This window comes from Eulemur rufifrons, chromosome 7 (genome assembly GCF_041146395.1).
Source record: "Eulemur rufifrons isolate Redbay chromosome 7, OSU_ERuf_1, whole genome shotgun sequence".
NCBI lineage: Eukaryota > Metazoa > Chordata > Mammalia > Primates > Lemuridae > Eulemur > Eulemur rufifrons.
Window position 1 is genome coordinate 5,302,044 of NC_090989.1, and position 20,265 is coordinate 5,322,308.

Genomic DNA, 20,265 nt, shown 5'->3' on the forward strand with positions numbered 1-20,265 from the left:
ATATTTTATAAAACCTCTATTTTTATTAAAGAAACATGCTAATGATATAGTGATAAAATTACATAGGTTCCCTGACTTGTTGCAAATACTGTAGCACTAAAAACAAAGACTATAAAGAAATTAAAAGGCAGATGGAGATAGAAAAATTTTGGTACCGGCAGTATCTGCATGGTGTATATATGGAATACATTATATTATTTTCTCTACTTTTGTGTGAGTTTTCCAATTTTGTGATAAAAATAATTTTTGTAAATGTACATTAAAAAGTTTGAACACAAGATCATAAAAAGTAAAGCCAACAATGCTATTTGGTTGTTCAAATTTGATATACGATCAAATATCCCCATAAGAGCTTGTCTCAAGCATTGCTTAAATTGTGTACTTAAAAGAAATGCCCCATTCCTTTTTTGTAAAACGGTCTTATTGAGATATAATTTACCAACCATAAACTCCATCCAATTCAATCATTTCACAAAATTTATAGAGTTGTGGAACCATCACAGTGATCCAGTTTTAGAATATTTTCATCACACACAAAGATTCCTCCTGCCCACTTGCTATCAATTTGAATTTCTATTCCCAGTTCCAGGAAACCACTAATCTGTTGTCTGTCTCTAAAGATTTACATTTTATGGATATTTCATATAAATTAAATCATATGAAATTAATATATGGATTTTGTATCTGGCTTCTTTTATTTAGCATAATCTTCTGAGGTTCATCCATATTGTAACATGTATCAGTAGTTCACTCTTCTGTGGCTAAATAGTATTTCATTGTATGATATGTCGCATTTTGTTTATTCCTTCACTAGATGATGGACATTTGAGTTGTTTCTACTTTATGACTATTTTGGATAATGCTGCTATGGACATTTACGTATACAAGTCTTTGAATGAACATATGTTCTTATTTGTCATAGATACCTAGAATTTGGGGGTCTACAATACATAGAAGTTTAAACATTTTAAGATACTCCCAAACTATTTTCCTAAGTGCCTGCACCCTTTTACATTCCACCAGCAATGTATGAAGATTTCAGTTTCTCCAAGTCCTCGCCAGCACTTGTTACTGTTTATGTTTTTTGTTACACCATCCTGCTGGGTGTGAAGTAATACCTCACTGTGGTTTTAACTTGCATGACCCTAAGGTCTACTGCGACTGAGCATCTCTTCATGTAGTTATAGCCATTTTTGCATCTTCTTTGGTGACATCAAATATTTGCCCATTTTTGATTGAATTGTTTCTTTTTATTATAGAGATACAAGGGTTTATTTTTAATATGTTGTAGATATGAATCCTTTATCAGAAATATGTTTTCTAACATGTTATCCCAGCCTGTGACTTCTTATTTCATTTTCTTGATGGTGCCTTTGAGAGTGCTGGAGCTCTTCATTTTGAAAAAGATGGCTATATCATTTTTATGTTGCTTATGGTTTTTGGTGTTATGCCCAAGAAATCTGCCAAACCCACGATCATGAAGATATTTTTTCTACCTTTTCTTCTGAAAGGTTTATAGTTTTAGCTCTTACATTTAGGTCTATAACTCATTTTGAGTTAATTTTTGTAGGTGGTGTAAGAAAAGGCTCTAAATTCTTCTTTTTGATGTGGATATCCAACTGTCCCAGCCATTCATCCATTTTTTTTTTTCAGGCAGGGTCTCACTCTGTTGCCTGGGCTAGAGTGTGCAGTGCTGGTGTCATCAGAACTCACTGCAGCCTCAAACTCCTAGATTCAAGCCATCATTCCACCTCGGTGCCCCAAAGCACTGGGATTACATGTCATCAGAATTATATAGCACTATTTTAAGTGTATTTGAAAAATTTCTGTCTGTAGTTAATTTTAGTTAGAATATAAATTTTTAAGTGCCATCATTGGGCATTGATTTTTTATGACTAGCATTAGAAGTGGGTACATGTTTTTTCCTGAGATTGCGGGATTATCCTGCAAAAAAAAATCAATGCCCTAGCACTCTGGGAGGCTGAGGCAGCAGGATTGCTTGAACTTGAGAGTTCAAGACCAGCCTGAGCAAGAACAAGACCTTGTCTCTACTAAAAGTAGAAAAAATTAGCAGGTCGAGGTGGCGTGTGCCTATAGTCCCAGCTACTTGGGAGGTTGAGGCAGGAGGATCACTTGAGCCCAGGAGTTTGAGGTTGCAGTGGGCTGTGATGCTGTGATGATACCACTGTGCTCTACCCAGGGTGACAGAATGAGACTCTGTCTCAAAAAAACATACCAGAGGTGCACACTGTGGTGTTGGTTACTAGCCACCCCTGCCAAAAGGGTGACATCATTGTGCTACTTTCTCCAAGTCTAATGTTACCTTCTGCTCTAAGCAAAATGACAGATTTCATAACATTTTTTCATATTACTTTGTAATATCTCCATTCTTCTACTCTGTTCTGACTAAAATGTGTTGCTCAAGAGCAAGAGCTATTATTATATTCCCATGTTCTTAAATAAATGAAGGCAGATTTCAGAATAACATTAGAGAAGCTTACTTCAAAGCATATATCTCAGATATAATTTCTTCTTACTAAACAATATCCCCATGGTATTTGTATTGTCTACAAGTTGATGTACGAAGAGGTAATAAAATCACACACGGTTGAGGATGTCCAAGATCATCTTTGGAGTTGGCCCTAGGGACATTCCTGTTCCTTCTCGTTCATCATATCCACTGGGGTGTGCAGGTGATGACACTTCTAGTAAAATGGATATGGACAGCTAGCCATTTTCCCAGATTCTCAGTCAACATTTGAGGATGCCAGGGATTAGTGAGACATCATATCTTAGGCTTGTCTCTTCTTAGCTATTCTGTCTGTAAGAAAGTAACTTGATCTTCAAAGCAACACTTTCCAAAGCCTGTTTGCAATTTCCTTTAGAATCAGGCGGAATGAAGCAATGAGGTTTTTCCTAACACAGGCTCTGTGCCTGCTACCGTGAAACTTTTATATCTCTATCTCCCTCTGGAGCCTCAGAGTCAAACGTGTGAATGGAAATAATTGTGGAACATAGTATTCTTCAGTTAATGAATGATGACATTTCAGAAGAGTCTTGGAAACCCAGTCACATATTCTTTAGATTATTTAAGTTCCCTCATCATATTGCTTTCACATTGTTCTCTGGAGACACCAGCGAAGTGAAAAGAGCAGTGAGTTTATAATGAATTTCTGTCTCTGATGATCACAAAGGAAATCCAAAGCACAAGAAGTTTCAGCTAAATGTTTTATTCTCGGTTTTCAATGGTGCCTGTTGACTGTCTCAGTGGCTCATTATGGAACTGCAACCTTTTAAAGAGGTCTTTCTAGAAGATTTTTGTTGTCCTTTTTTTAAACATAGAAGTTTACTTCTCACACACATGAAAGAAGTCCAGAAGGTGGTTTGGAAGCTCCAAGGTTGCCAGGGACCAGGATTTTATGTTTCTGATCCATCATCCTCATGTATGATTCTATTCTCAATCTGATTTCATAGCCATAATGGTTGCTGGTGCTCCAGCCTTTACATCCACATTCCAGGTGGTGAAAAGGAGGAAAGAGAAAATGTGAAAGGACACCTCTGCCAGCTAAGTTACCTTTAAGCAAAATTTCCTACAAATCCACACATTTTTGCCTCTTACATCTCATTAGCTAGAGTTTCTTTTTCTCTAGTGATATTGAGGATACTTGACAAATAAAAATTGTATATATTTGTATTGTCCAAGGTGGTATTTATATGTTATAAATGTTTATAATACAATGGTAACATATATTGTAATGATTACTATAATCAAGCTAAATAATTTATTCATCACCTTACATAGTTACTATTTGTATAAGTGTATGTGTGTGTGTTCATGTGTGTGTGGTGAGAACATTTAAGATCTACTCCTTTTGTACTGTTGCCTAGACTGGAGTGCAATGGTGCAATCATAGGTCACTACAGCCTTGAACTCCTGGGCTCAAGCAATCCTCCTGCCTCAGCCTCCCTAATAACTGGGACTACAGTTGTGTGCCATTACACCTGGTTATTTTATTTTATTTTTTTTTTGTAGCAACAAGGTCTAGCTATGTTGCCCAGGCTGGTCTTGAACTCCTGCCCTCAAGAGATCCTCTCAAAGTGCTGGGATTATAGGTGTGAGCCACCAATACCCGACTTGTTGCTCTTTTGAAAGGGGCAGTCTGATGTTCCTATTTATAAAAAGACAATCCAATTCTTGCCCTGAACTGACCACTCTTGTTGAAGTATGCCAACTCTGAATCTTTCAGTTACTGGTAGGGAAGGACAAGCAGAAGCTCTGACCAGTGTTCATTGACCCTTTTACAAATTCTGAGCAAAAAGAATTTGTAAGAATGGGGCACTTTTTTTCTGTTCACCTATAAAACCTTAAGGACCTATATCAATAGTTGGTCCGACATATAGGATTTAAATTATACGTGAAGCCATGCAATTCTATATGGCCACTTCAATTTCTCATTCACTGCCTCTAAGAGTTTTTCTTTCTTCCACAGACCCAGCGAACTCAGCCCCGTCCATCCTGGATGGGTTTGATCATCGCAAAGCCATGGCAGGGCAGCGTGTGGAGCTGCCTTGCAAAGCGCTTGGGCACCCTGAGCCAGATTACCGCTGGCTAAAGGACAACATGCCCCTGGAACTTTCTGGGAGGTTCCAGAAGACCGTGACGGGGCTGCTCATTGAGAATGCTCGCCCCTCGGACTCAGGCAGCTATGTGTGTGAAGTGTCCAACAGATACGGCACTGCTAAGGTGATAGGCCGCCTGTACGTGAAACGTAAGTTGGACGGTAACTTGCAAAGGTGCTGCTGGCTTCCGTCGATGGAGCTCTGTTGTGAGCGAATCTCCAGGCTATCTGTGTAGCCTCCCATTAATTCTCACAGTAGTAAATTATACCCCATTATGCAGATGAGGAAATGAATGCTCAGACGAATTGCCCAAGGTTATACAACTAGGGAGTACTGGGTGTGGGATTTGAATTCAAGTCTGTCTGATCCTCAGACCGCTGAGATTTCCATTAGGTGGCAGGACTGCTACATCTCCAAGATACATCTGCAAGATAACGTTACCTGGCTGGTGGATTCAGAATGGCCAAACTCTCTAAAAATAGACCGGAAAGGGCAGGACTGTTCTTACAGCACAAGTAGTGGCAGCCAAAGTAGTTGTACTTGGTCTGTTTCCAGATTATTTCTACATTAAATTCCTAAATGGGGCTAATATCAGCAGAAGTACAGAGCTCTAAATTGCCCAGATACTCACCCATTATGTGTGAATTTACCCAGCCCCCCTCTCCTCCCACCTGCCTGACACCTGATGAATGTTACTTCCATATGTAACTCGGGCAGTGCAAAGCCAATATATGGAACCAAAGTGTTTGCACCCCCGTAATATTCTGAAACAAAAAATAAATAATTTACCCAAATAATGGACTAAAGACTCAGTATTTTAGATAATTTATGTAGTCCAAATATGGTGGCTACATTTCATTTCTCAATTGAAGGAGTGGCTGCCTCGAGGAATGTGTTGAAGAAGAGCTGAAGGAAGACTCGGAGGGAGGAGGGGTGTGATTTCAGGGGGCACACTCTAGTCGAACACCCTCAACTTTACTCACACAGAAGCCAAATCAAACTGCATTACCCAAGTCACGTGGCCAGGATGGGGTGGCAGAGCCATGGTCAGACAGGATGTCTTAGTTGCCAATATAATGCTTCTTTTATTTTTTTAGCTCATATTTTTTATTTGATGAACTGAACTGAACAAACTAAACCTCAGGGATCTCACACTGAGAGGGGAGGCGTTTTATTTCTCTATTTTTTCCCCCAGCCCCAACCCTATTTATGGAACTGTCTCTTCAGTGTCCACCCGAGTGTAGCGTGCCTTAGCACTGTGCCTACCTAAGAAAATACATTTAAATTACATATCCACATGCCTTTCTGGAACCAGTTGACCGGCAATTCCCTAGTTAAGCCACATATGGCATGAGTCCTGCAAATGTCATTCGAACATGCTTAGACTGGGATTAGAAATAGAAGATAAAGTCTGCACAGTTACACTTCCATAGTCGAAGAATCACGTAGATGAAGTAACCCAGCATTGGACAACCAGTGAGAATTATCTCCATAGGCTCGAAATATCTTCTGTGTTTCCCTGCATGGCTCCCTAATTTCCACTGAATAAAGCTTGTAGTAGAGAAGCCATCTTGAGCAAACCTTTATGGTCCTGTTTCCCATTGCTTTGCTTCAATAGAAACCTAATCTTGCTAAATCCAACGTCTTCCTAATCCCTGTACAAACTCATTCCTTTCCAGATTGAAAGACCCATTATTAATGTCCCTCCATTCACATGGGAAGATTATTTTCTAATACTTGGCTGTCTAACATTTCCCATCTTTCTTCACCTAAGGTATTGCTCCATCCCCAGGGACATGTTCCTCCTTTCCCACCTGGCTTCTGCTCCACTCTCGGGGTATTTTTATCTCTTTCTCTCTCTCTGTCTCTCTCTTAAAGGCATTTATCAAGAACTATATCTTAAAAGTGATTTGTGGAAAAGTCTTAATTCTGACTATGCCTGTTTTCATAATTGTAATCTGCCACATTGAGGCTTCCTGAATGTTCTGCCCACTCTTTCTGAGTGCAGAAGAGAACTACTTTTTCATTCTTGTCTCTCTTCTGTAAATGGAAAGCAGTCTCTTGGGTTCCAAATTCAGAACCTTCTTCTCTTCAAGCAAGTCTTCTGTTTTCCTTTGACTCTCTCTGTCATCCATATGACTTCAGATTCCTCATGTCTGAAAATAAGTTCTGAATCTGTATGTTTAGCCTCAGCATCTTGCATGAGTGTCAGACAAGCATGTCTCCCAGTTTTTATTTTTATTTTATTTTATTTTAGAATATTATGGGGGTACAAACATTTTGGTAACATAAATTGCTTTTGTACCATTTGAGTCAAAGTTATAAATGTGCCCATCACCCAGATAGTGCGCATTGTACCTATTAGGTGTGAATTTAGTTTTATTTCAAATGTTTAGCTGGCACTTTAAGAGAACAATGTAGGATACCAACTGAATTCTCCACCTCTCTTCCTTCCAGATGGTTCTTGTTATTATTAGAAACATTTTCCTTTCTCTCATTCCCCAATACAAACTTTAAATCTTGGGTCCTCTTTAAGCCTTTCCTTTCTACGGTCAAGTCCTGCTGAGTCCTAGAGATTGGATCTCACAGAGCTTCTCAGCTCTGGTCTCAACCACCAGCCTGTCCTAGAGTGAGTCTTCATCGTGCCTACACTAGACACTGGCGATGCCTTCACTGACCAGTTTCCCCCACTCTAATTTGTCAAACTCCATATGATCAATCAGTTTTCTTAAAAATATGTTTGACTATGGCACTCGCTCACTATACATTCCTGAATGCTTCTTTTAGTTATCTCTGCTTTGATTCCAAAATCTCCTAGTTCTTAGCAGTCATGTCTCAGACTGCTTTTGTCATTTTTTTCCCATTATTCTCCTTCAGGGGTTCATGGTCGCATCCAAACTGAATCAGACACTTCCTCAGACACACCTGTGCACTGGGCCTTCATTCTCGTGGTTACCACTTTCCACAATGCCCTCTTTCCATCCCGTTGGCTTCAGTTCTGTCCATCCTTGACATCTGGGGCCTTTCCTGCTCTTCCTGTAGATACTCGTATGGTATGTCTCCAAAGGCTCCTCCGTCACTCTGCTCGGTCACTGTAACCATTTTTGTACTTGTCTTACCAATCCTGAAGACTGAGCTTCTTAGAACCAAAGACATTACAGTGTGGTGAGATGAGAAGTAAGGAGCAACTGGGGTAAAAAACTGTTTTTTTGTTTGGCTTTTTGTTTGTTTTGCCTTTTAACTATTGAGTGGATTTAGTTAAGTTAGTTAACCTCTCTGAATAACCATTTCCTCTTCTGTAAAATGGAGATAGCACAAAATTTATGTGAGTATGAGAAGACTGACTTAATGTATGAAAGATATTTGATAATCTTATGGCATGTGCTAGTTGCACCGCATTCATTTTTGTCTCATCTGTGCATTTGACCCCATCCTTGGCACATTGTAGATGTTTAGTAAAAGCTTTCTACATTGAATTGGGTATGTTGAACTGAAAACATAGGAAGTCAATATGGGAGTTGCATCACTGTCCAGATCAGTTAGCCTCATTTTAAAGAAAAACTCTGTTTCGTGGTCACAAATTCTAACATCAACCTGCTTTTTCACAGTTGTGTGGTACTGGCCCTGGTTAAGCCACATACAGCATGTGAGTGAGTATATCTGTGTGTGAAAATAGCCCAGAGCAAACCTGTCAGTGCTGCCTTGGGATAAGGCAAGTTAGGACTTGTATATTCAAATACTTATGGTCCCTATCAGTAACCAGCACGTTGCATTTCTTGTCATCAGTCAATTAATTCTGTCACCCTCACATGTCCTCAGTGAGAAGGCAGTTTGACCAACATTATCATATTGGCTGTATAGAGAAAGCCAGGGAGAAAACCCACAAAGAGGATGTTCCTGAACAAAATGGTGCACTATAAACTGATGCTGAACATACCAACTGTATGGAGGGTTTTGCCCTGTCGAAAGTCCAGCATGTTGTTGAAATGATATCTAGTGATGATTTTACCTTTTTTTTCCTCTCTCTCTTATCGAAATCTCCAGAGCCACTGAAAGCTACCATCAGTCCCCGGAAGGTTAAAAGCAGCGTGGGGAGCCAGGTTTCCCTGTCCTGCAGCGTGACAGGATCTGAGGACCAGGAACTCTCCTGGTACCGCAATGGTGAAATCCTCAACCCTGGAAAAAATGTGAGGATCACAGGGATCAACCACGAAAACCTTATAATGGATCACATGGTCAAAAGTGACGGGGGCGCGTACCAGTGCTTTGTGCGCAAGGATAAGCTGTCCGCTCAAGACTATGTGCAGGTGGTCCTTGAAGGTCAGTGGGCCTCGTTATAGGGTACGGCTGAAAAAGAACCCAAACCCAGAGCACTCAGGAGAGAAGAATAAAGAGCGAAGCAGTCCTGACAACTCTGGTGTCAGGTCTCTACCTCACCCTCGTTTTTCAAGCTAAATCAGGCAAATAAGGGAGAAAGTTCTGATGAGAATGAAATCGGATTATGTTAGAAGTAACATAAAGTTAAGTAACAGAAACATTGCCCACTCATGTGTTTAAAGTTGCTTGTCAAGATATAACCTCAGAAGCTCAAAACTTATAGTTTTGTTGACAATTCACTAACTTTCTAGACCAGGGTTTCTCAATAACGCCTTGTTTTGGGGACTATTTTATGCAGTGTTGGATGTTTTGCAGCATCTCTGGCCTCTATGCACTAGAGATGGGCTAGTAGCACCCCCTGCCAGTTGTGTCAACCAAAAACATCTCCTGACGTTACCAGCTATTCCCTGGGTGGGGTGGGGGGAATAGCCACCAGTGGAGAAAGATGACTTTAGAGAGTAAGTGCACAGCAAAATTTCAGTATAGTGCTTGGTGGACTGAGAAGATGGCATCTGGGTGATACAGTTGTCTGTAGTTGGGTCCAAATGTTCACAGATTTGAGTGAATGGTATTTGTGAAGAATTACTTTGTGGTACAATAACAGGTTTTAGATATGTTATATCGTTTGCTTTTCTTAACTGCTTACTGCATACTAACATCTTCAAGCATATCAATCAGCCAGGGAAAGAAGCTATCACAGGTAATATTTAAATAAGACATATGTTTATCACCAGAGACTTAACTAGTTTCTGTGTATTTATGTGGTTTTTTGGAAATTAATGTCTTTATATATAATTTAAAATTCATCTGTTATCAATTGATTAAAATAATTAAATGATTTTCGTATAACCTGAAGGGAGAACAAATAAAATTCATTGATATATGAAAATAAGTTTAAATATGTCTTGATGTTAAGATGATATTTCTGTTATTTTTTTTAACCTTAGCTAATTTATAAGCAGTAGCAGGCTTAGCAAGAGATTCCTATTTTGATTCAAGCATTTCACTGCAGACAGTGAGGTTTTTTTAAAGCAGAGGGGAAATTAGCTGAAGGCATGGCACTCATATTAAATGCCTGACACCATGTTCCACAGTATAATTAAGCATAGAAAGTAATCAATTTGTACAGAGCCAGTTTGCTAATGATGATGCACCCTCTAGTCCTTCCATAGTCACTATTTTTAGATTCTTTGTAGGAAAAAGAGATTACCTGTCTAGGCCTAGTTACCTCGGCAACCATCTCGTGTGACTAAGAAAACCTAAAAAGCATATTGATAATCCATAATGATGCCAAAAGAGTTCAGGTTATCAGAGTGACAGCCAGAAAGATTTCAAAGACGCTCAGGTCTCCCTGGGAAAATAATGTCTGCTTTCATCTCCAAAAAAGGCTGTCACTGGAACAAAAAAGGGAGCAGAGGAGCATACTGAACATATTCACAGATTTATTTGCAGCATGTCAGTTTCCATTCAGGACAAGAAGCTTCACTTTACTTTTTTCCTTCTGAGAGATGACAGTGCTAATGTAGCAAAAGAGAGCAGAAATGGAATTACAAATGCATATCTAGTACCTGCTTTAAAATGGTATCTAGCTAGTTTCCTCTGAGAAAAACCTTCCATTATTCTCATTCCAATAGCTATGGATTAAAATAGAATTATAAAAATTCACAATACTATAAACTAGAAATGAACACTGATATAATGGAGAATCTGGGAGTATGTCCTATGAGGCCAAAAAATGGAATCTAATAATTATAGGTTCAGGGTAAAACCATAATACCTTGGAAAATGAAATAAACTAGAATAATAATAGTCTCTAGTTCTGGAAATGATAAAATAGCATGTATCAGACTAAATCGCAAGCTGATAAAAATTATAAACTTTGAGAAAAGCAAAGCTATATGTAAACACTAGTGAGACACCAAAAGTAGCCAGAAAGGATGTGACCCTTGAAAGAAGGGAAGAGGATTAGATGACATCTACATTGATACAACTTTCCCCCTGAAGACATTCCCCAGTCCATGAGGTGGAGGGTGAAAAACACCAAAAGAAAAGTGGAGAGATGTAGTCTTATAATATGGAAGTATCAGAGGACAGAGGTCTACTCTTGCAAAACACCTACAAATTGAGGGATTGGGGCAGAAATTCCAGAAAAGAAGAAATAGCAGTAGAAAGTCCACAAACCTATAAATAAACCTCCATGGAAAACTTGGTTGACACCTGAACTGCAAAACTGCGGGGGAGAATCCAAGTCTACAATAAAAAATAACTAGGCAAAGGAAAAACAGGGCACTGTGACCAAAGGACAAGAGACAAAATAGGCAATAGAAACAGAACACAAGAGGAACCAGATGTTAGAATTTGCAGACAAGGACTTTAAAGCTACTATTTCAAATATGTTCAATAACCTAAAGAAAAACATGGACGTAATGAGTGGACATATGGGAAAGACCAACAGAGAAATGGAAAGTATAAAAAGGAATCAATAGAAATGAAAACTTCACTCTGTTTGTTTTAATACAAGATTAGAGAAGGAAGAAGAAATGATCAGTGAACTTGAAGACAGATTAAAAGAAAAAAAAAAAGAAATTATCCAATCTGAAGCATGGAGAGACAAAAGGCTGCAAAGAAAATGATTAGAGTCTCGGTGACAAGTGGGACATTGTCAGATGCCCTGACATACATATGATTGGAAGCCCAGGAAAATAGGAGACAGAAGTGGAGAAGAAACAAGTATTTAAAGAGATAATGGCCTTAACTTTTTCAAATTTGATATAAAAAATAAAGTTGCAGAGCCACAAAAATCAGCAAAACCCAAAAATAAATATAAAGAAAATTACATGTGAGTACATCAGAGTCCAGGTGCTGAAAACCAAAGATAATGAGAAAATTTTATAAATCTAGAGGATGAAAATATTATATAAAAGTATATTATTAGTAACACAAATGGGGATGACTCCTCATCAGATACTTTGCAGAAAGGAAGACAATGTAGCAGCCAGCATCTTTAAAATGTGGAAGAGAAAATAAAAAACAAACAAAAACATCGCCCTGCCAATCTAGAAGTCTATAGCAAAAAAAAAGTCTTTAGTAATTAAAGCAAAATAAAGTTTATTTTCAAAAAACGAAGAATGAAAGAATGTGATGTTGGTAGACCTGCACATTAATACATGACACATAATACATAATAAATACATAATAAATGAAGTCATGAAGAGTGAAGAAAATGACATAAAATGGAAATTCAGATCTATAGGAGTAAAGAGCATGAGAAATGGTAAACATGTTAGCAGACATTTAGCAAAATTACATTTTCTCTTTTAATTTACTTAAACAACAATTGATGGATTATAATATTATAAAATCACAACACTGTGTCATAGAGTTTATAATATAAATAGATGTAATAACACAAAGAGCAGAATTTGATTTAAATTATTTAAAATTATTTGTTGCAAGGTTCTTACATTTCACATAAAGGACTACAATTTTAACTTTTAGTAGATGTAAACATATACATACATATATGTATATGTATACACATACACATATATATCAGTTGGAGTTTATCCTATAAATGCAAGATTGCCAAAACATTAAAAATCTAATCTGTGTGAGTCAATATATTAATAGGATAAAGGAGAAAAAACAATTGATCATCTCAATATATAAAGGAAATAATCATTTAACAAAATTCAGTGTCCACTCAGAATTTAAAAACTCATCAAAGTATTTAGAAGGAATGTGGGGAGGTTCCTTCACCTCATAAGGGGCATCCATTAACAATTTACAGCTAACTCCTACTTAATGGTTAAGCACTAAATGTTTTTCATTTAAAATTGAGACCGAGGCAAGGATGTTCAGACCCACCACTTCTATTAAACATTATACTAGCAGTCCTAGTCAGGCAGGAAAAGGAAACAAAATGCATAAAATTTAGAAAGGAAAAAGTTCATCTGTCTTTAATCACAGACATTGTTGTTTACATAGAAAATACCAAGAAAACTGTAAAGCAATTCCTATAACTGGGTTTAGAAAGTCAAAGGATACAAAAACAATATACAAAATGCATAGTAGGAACAAACAATTGGAAAATAATGTTTGAAATTTTCATTTATAATAGCATAAAATGTAAGGTATTTAGGAATAAATGCCACACAAGTGTGAAATATTTCAACATGTAAAACTATAAAACTCTGCTAATATAAAATTCAAATAACCTAAAAAATTAGAAGCATATAGCATATTCAAGGATTAGAAAACTAAATATTTTTATGTTAATGACTTTCTCTAAAATGATCAATGTCATTTCAATCAAAAATCCCATAGTGTTTGTAGATTTATTTTAAATTTTATGTGGAAAAGTGGAAGTCTTATAGTCTAAGTTGATCTAAAAAATATATATGGAAAGTACAGGACTGAGAACAAGTCAGTCTTGAAAAAAAGAGTAAATTTGAAGGACTCATACTACTAGGTTTGAAGACTCATTACAAAGCTACATTAAATAAGACAAATATATAGCTTGATAGGTGATGAATTGATTTTCAAAAGGGCTCAGAATATTTAATAAAGGAAAGGCTTTTCAACAAATAGCACTGAAACAATAAATGTATGTCAAAAAATGTATATCAATCCTTATCTCACACCTCATACCTTACACAGACCTGAATGTGAAATTTAAAACTGTAAAGTCTCTAAAAGAAAAAGGAAAGATTCTTCATTACTCACAGAATGGCAAAGATTTCTTAGGACACAGAAAGCACTAAATGTCAATAATGTTATTAAGAAAACGAAAAGGCAACCACAGACTGGACGAAAATCATTTTACACACACAAATATTTACTGTGTAGTATATATATCTGACAGATATTAAATATAATCTATAGTGGATATCTGACAAATATATGGGACCATTATAAGATATCTGACACATATAGTGTTCATATTTACTCGTATTTCATATACATAAAGAATTCTACAAATCAATAACAAAAGGGCCAATAGTCTAATTTTAAAAAATGGGCAAAAGGTTTGAGCAGACACTTCACAAAAGCAAATGTACAGATTACCAATAAGCACTTGAAAAACATCACTTCCGTGCTATTTCTGGCAAAAATGTACAACCTGTATTTAATCATGAGGGAATATGAGACAAACCCAATTTGAGCAACTGACTACAAAATTATTCTTCAAAAATATCAAAGTCAAGAAACACAAAAGAGATTAAAGATTATTCCAGATGAAAAGATACTGAAATGACATGACAAATGAATAATGTGCAGTGATGATTGGACTGGAGAAAAGGGACATTATTCGTCAATTGGCAGAATGTCAATATGGACTGTGCGTTAGATAATAGTGCTGTTCCAAAGTTATGTTTCATAATTTTATTAAGTGTACTGTGTTTATGATAGAATATATGGATTTATTATAAAAGAGTACATATTCTATTATCACATTTATTTACAACTCAAGAACAGGCAAAATTAACACATATTTCTGATAGAAATCAGAACAGTAGTCACCTATGGTGGATGGAGATTGACTGAAAGGAGCCCATAGTGACCTTTTGGGATGGAAATGTTTTATATCTTGATCATTTTCATGGATATACAGGTGTACGTATTTTCCAAAACTCATTTGTATACTTAAGATCTATACATTTCATTGTATGTAAGCTATACCTACAAAAAATTATGCTAAAGAACACTTTCCTAAACAGATAAAAACACTTGAATTTACAGTGCTTACTATAAAATCAGTGCAAAAAAATTTACAGCTAAACACAGCCTACAAAAACCGTGGAATTAGAAGGACAAATAAAAATAACCTCAGTCCTCCCAAGCATTAAGGATGGGTTATGTACCAGGAATAACAATCACGATGACATCTAACGCCTCTGTAGATTTAAATACAGAGTATGATGAGGCAATGTCTGCAGTTTCTTAAAGGCAAAAGCACAGGATTTTTCATTTTAGTATTTTAAAGTTCTTTTTTCGTCTCTGATAGTAAAAGACAAATGCCTGCAATCCAAGGACACTGCAGTATGCTACTTAGGAATGTATCTGGGGAAAAATCGTGCTCGGGGGCCTTCTGCAGCCACCTGAGACAAGAGTTGGAGTGAAGAAGTGAGATGCAGGAATTTGGGAGCGAATAGATGTAGAGGAACGTAGGGAAGGGCAGCAGCTCAGCCTGGACCACCACGAGGACCCCCACAGCTGGCCTGCCGGCCACAGAACCAAGCTGCAAAGTGACACTTTCCCCAGGGTTGTTTGGAACTATTAAGGGTTATCTTTCCCTGATGGAATTACAACCTATCCTCAATTTTGTTTTCCCCTCTTCCTTTTATCTATACTTTCCAATTTTTCAACTAAGATACATTACTTTTATAGTCAAAATTAAAAGCTAAAAAAAAATCTATTAATCATTATAGGACAAATTCTTTAAGGGAGCACAAAAATTATTTTATAAAACAAAACACATCCCCTCTAGCAAGGTTTATTACCAGACTCAGAAATCCTGTTGCATGTGGTCACAATTATGTCAAAATGACCCACTTATGCCAAGAAAAAAATGTGTCACAATGTTGATTTGTATGCCTAAGGCTGGTTGGCCTATTGGTAACTTTTATTCCTTTGATTTTCATATATTTTCTTTAACATGGATGTATCTCTTTTTTAGTGGAAATACATATTAAAAAGAAACATGCATTTGTGATTATTATCATATAATAACAAGAAAATAGTCCATTTATGTGACAGAAAAATAATGGAATATGAAAATTTGATCTTTGTTAAACATATGAGAAATTCCTATGGAAACATCTCTTAAGATTAAGATCCTAGTTTGCTTGTGACAGTTCTGGGTCATGCCTGTCCTTTTGGCATACTTATTAGCAGTACCCATTTCACTCTCAAAATTGTCCCAGATTGGATGTTAAATTATATGGCCACCCTACTTAAAATACTTTTAGAGATATTTAACACATAATATTTAATACAAACTTTATTTAGCTTCTACCCCTTCTCAGAGACTTCATGGAAATTTACATGTAATTACCATTTGTAATTAAAACCATAAAAGATTATTTCCTATGAGAAAATGATGAATATGGGATAATCAGTCTCCCAGTAGTTTCCTTTATTCCTCTAAACAATTCTCTAGTGAGAAATCCCTACATAACTTGAGGGAAGTAAAAAGCTAAAGTGACTGTTAATTTGTTTTTTGTTTTTTTTCTCTTTGGAGGGTGGGCTGGATTTCCTCTCTGTTTATAACTTTGGGTGGGGATAGACGAGTTTTGAACTGGAGACTTCTTGGGAGCTGCCATTGTTTATCCTGAATATCTAGGTTGCATTATCGTTGCTCTTGTTATGACAATCAGGAAATAGGAAAGTGATTTACAGAAGCTTGCTAATGCATTGCTTACCAGTTTTGAAAATAGTGAAATCTCATTCTGATTGGGATTTCACTTTATCAATACAACCAGACCTTTATAGGCAGTGTCTAACAACCGCTGCACCTGCCGCCTAACCACCGAGTAAGCGTATTTGGGAGTTAATTATCTGTATGTGCCACTTCCTTCCACAATTTGTTTTCCTGCAGATGGAACTCCCAAAATTATTTCTGCCTTCAGTGAAAAAGTGGTGAGTCCAGCAGAACCGGTTTCCCTCATGTGCAACGTGAAGGGAACACCTCTGCCCACGATCACGTGGACGCTGGACGACGACCCGATCCTTAAGGGTGGCGGTCACCGCATCAGCCAGATGATCACGTCGGAGGGGAACGTGGTCAGCTACCTGAACATCTCCAGCTCCCAGGTGCGGGACGGGGGTGTCTACCGCTGCACGGCCAACAACTCAGCGGGAGTCGTCCTGTACCAGGCTCGAATAAACGTAAGAGGTGCTTGTCAAATCAGCTCCTCAAAAAAACACACATAACTCATTGTAGTGGAGGAGAAGGTTTCTGCATGCACCGAGCTGAGTCTTGGAATGCCAAAACGGATTAACTGTTGCTTCCCATTTCCTACCCTTTCCTTCCTACTCAGGAATGGCACTGACTGGGTCATGTTGGAAATGACATTTTGGTTTCTTTAGTCAGCTTGTTCCCTTTTTCTACTCCTAGAGTTGTCCACTCGATCTTTCCTGTCCTGGTTTATGCTGTGCATGCTTCTTCCTTTCTCCTTTTCTTCTGTTACTACATCCATGGTAACCCTTCATGTACATGGTATTAAACTGACATTCATAGTGCAACATGGCATAACCTCCATCTTCATCCTATATTTTATAGAGGGAGTTAAACAATTGATCGATTGCTACCAGTGTTTTCACCAAGAATGCATGGTCGTTCAGTGTAGACTAGTTATTTTCTACTGGTTAGATTGCCTTTTATCTTGTAATTCACATTTTAATAGAAGTAGCTGATAAAGTATTTAACACTCATCCAATTCATTTGAAAATAAGAAAAGGAAAAAAATAACCCTCTTAGGAGAAAACACCACATGCAAAAATATTTATTTCACTGAAAAAGATATGCTTACATGAAAATAATCTGCATCTTTAACTCAAGGAAAAGTGTACCCATTTCCCCACATGACATGTACACTTAAATTATTTTCAAGAGTTTCTTTGTGTCTCTCCAGGGCCTGCAAGCATTCGACCAATGAAAAATATCACAGCAATAGCAGGACGGGACACGTACATTCACTGTCGAGTGATTGGCTATCCGTATTACTCCATCAAATGGTACAAGAACTCTAATCTGCTTCCTTTTAACCACCGCCAAGTGGCATTTGAGAACAACGGAACCCTCAAGCTCTCCGACGTGCAAAAGGAAGTGGACGAGGGGGAGTACACGTGCAACGTGCTGGTTCAGCCACAGCTCTCCACCAGCCAGAGCGTCCACGTCACGGTGAAAGGTAAACCATGCTCTCCCCGTCTCCACACCGCCCGTGCCGTAGCCCAGCTGTTTCACTAGGCCAGCAATTAGGAGAGGAGTAATCTAAGAATCTGCCTATTTAGAGTCAGAGAGCTGAAAAGACTGAAGAATGACATGTTACAGCAGATGTTCTCTTTACTACTGAATTTTTGCAGGACCTATGGTTGATGTAATTTTCTCTCCATGTGAAGTTTTAGCTTGGTTGCCCAGAGGACACGTGTTGTTAACATTACCATAGAAAAAAGAAGCCCATCATTGGCTTGGGCATCTAGTTATCTGTCAGATAACTTTAAAACACAAGTATTTCTTTTCCTAAAACCTCCTAAAAGTGAGTTCTTATAGAACCCAACTGGAAGAGATTTTCTGTTAATGGATGAGAATTTCAAACAAACTTCCCATCCAGAGTAGATGAGCAGATCAAAGCAACAATATAGGCAGTATATGTTTAAAGGGTGCCACAGAAAGTCATCCTGATTAAATTATTCTTTACATCATGATGTGGATTGTTATGGAATCTGTCAGGATGAGCTTTGGAGATGCTGCAATTCATCCCCAATCTCTTTACCAGTAAAGACCAATAAAGTGACAGGAATGACAAGACCCACCCAAGGACGTGAACCCTGAGAAGAACTCGTTTTTTCTATTCCCCCAAGTCAGTTTCCTTAGCTGAATATAAAATTTAAAAAAAACTAATTACATAAGTAATCTACATGAAGTAGGTCATAAAAATAGATCTAACATGTTATAAAACAATTTCCAAACTCTGCAGAAGCAATCTCTAGATATGCTGAGATGCCTGTCTGAGCTGCCCAAGTTGTCTTCCCAGGTTAGCAATAGTTGTCTTTTAGTGCCCTGGTTACAAAGTTGCATAGGTTTCCATGGTTTTCCTTAACCTTTCTTTCCCCCATAAACCCTATTAATTTTACTGTTTTAGAAATACCTACACACACACAAATAATATATATGATGTTATGCATTATATTATAGAATATATGCTATGTATTATATATTAGATACACTTGCCTGCAAATAATTTTGAATCTTTTTTTAATAACCACGTATCTCAAGAATTTTCTCCAATCATTAGGAAGTCTTGATAAGCCAGGCTGATAATAGCTGCATAAAAGTTCATCTTGTGATTGTATTTATTTCTTCAGCCATCATTTACAGAACACCTGATCCATGCAGGTGTTCCAGGCACTGAGAAATACAGTGATGAAGAAGGTAGACTAGGTCCTTTCCCTCACAGAGCTCTCTTTTTCAGTCAGGACAGATAAAAAGTAAACAAATAAAGCAAGTGAATAAAGCAAGAAAATACCTGAGAGTACTTGACACTATGCATAGAACGAAAACATGGCAATATTTTAACAGTTGCAATGGAGAATCAGATGCCATATCAATAAATTTTTTGTACTCTACCATCTTAAAGTTCATTGGTCTATCATACCTTTTGAATGAATATTTTACCCACGTATGATTAGATCTTCCAAATGTTGACACAATTCATTATACAATATCAAAACATCACATTTATAAATGTCACCATGATCTTATCAGAAAAGTCTTCAAGTATTGGTAAGCTGTCAATGTCATGGTGGCAGACAGAAGTATTCTAAAATTCTATTTTTGGCTTGAGAGTTTGAATTTTATTATTTGCAGCAAGCACTGTTAATTGTGATCTTAGGAGTAACGGGCTCATTTCTCTCTCTTTCAAGAAAATGTTTACCAAATAGACAAGTCTGAATAACTATAATTTTTAGGTAGCTGGAATTTCATGGGGGAAAAAAAAAAGCAAGTAGTTGAGTTTGTAACTCAAACAAGCACACAAAGACTTTGCTTTAAGACAAACATTCTGCTCAGTTGGCAGCAGAAACATTTTGTGTGTTCTTCCTATTTTATCACAAAGAACATAGAACATTGAAAATGACATGAGCCTAAGGATCAAGATTTAATAACAGTGTTATTTTTGTTGCTTCATCAAGTGTTTTTAAATGAATATGTCCTGATAAAAAACAACTCAGGGCCGGGCGCGGTGGCTCACGCCTGTAATCCTAGCACTCTGGGAGGCCGAGGCGGGTGGATTGCTCAAGGTCAGGAGTTCGAGACCAGCCTGAGCGAGACCCCGTCTCTACTAAAAAAAAAATAGAAAGACATTATATGGACACCTAAAAATCTATATAGAAAAAATTAGCCGGGCATAGTGGCGCATGCCTGTAGTCCCAGCTACTCGGGAGGCTGAGGCAGTAGGATCGCTTAAGCCCAGGAGTTTGAGGTTGCTGTGAGCTAAGCTGACGCCACGGCACTCACTCTAGCCTGGGCAACAAAGTGAGACTCTG

At 37.5% G+C, this 20,265-nt stretch overlaps 1 protein-coding gene across 1 annotated transcript in view; it reads left to right on the forward strand.

Annotated features, from left to right (window-relative positions):
* Positions 1-20,265, forward strand: part of DSCAM (DS cell adhesion molecule) — a 740,578-nt gene that overhangs the window by 442,589 nt on the left and 277,724 nt on the right. The window contains exons 6-9 of the mRNA XM_069471934.1: positions 4,491-4,769; positions 8,665-8,940; positions 16,598-16,894; positions 17,634-17,909. Of these exons, the coding sequence (XP_069328035.1) occupies positions 4,491-4,769; positions 8,665-8,940; positions 16,598-16,894; positions 17,634-17,909 (1,128 nt within the window). The remainder of the gene's footprint in view (positions 1-4,490; positions 4,770-8,664; positions 8,941-16,597; positions 16,895-17,633; positions 17,910-20,265) is intronic.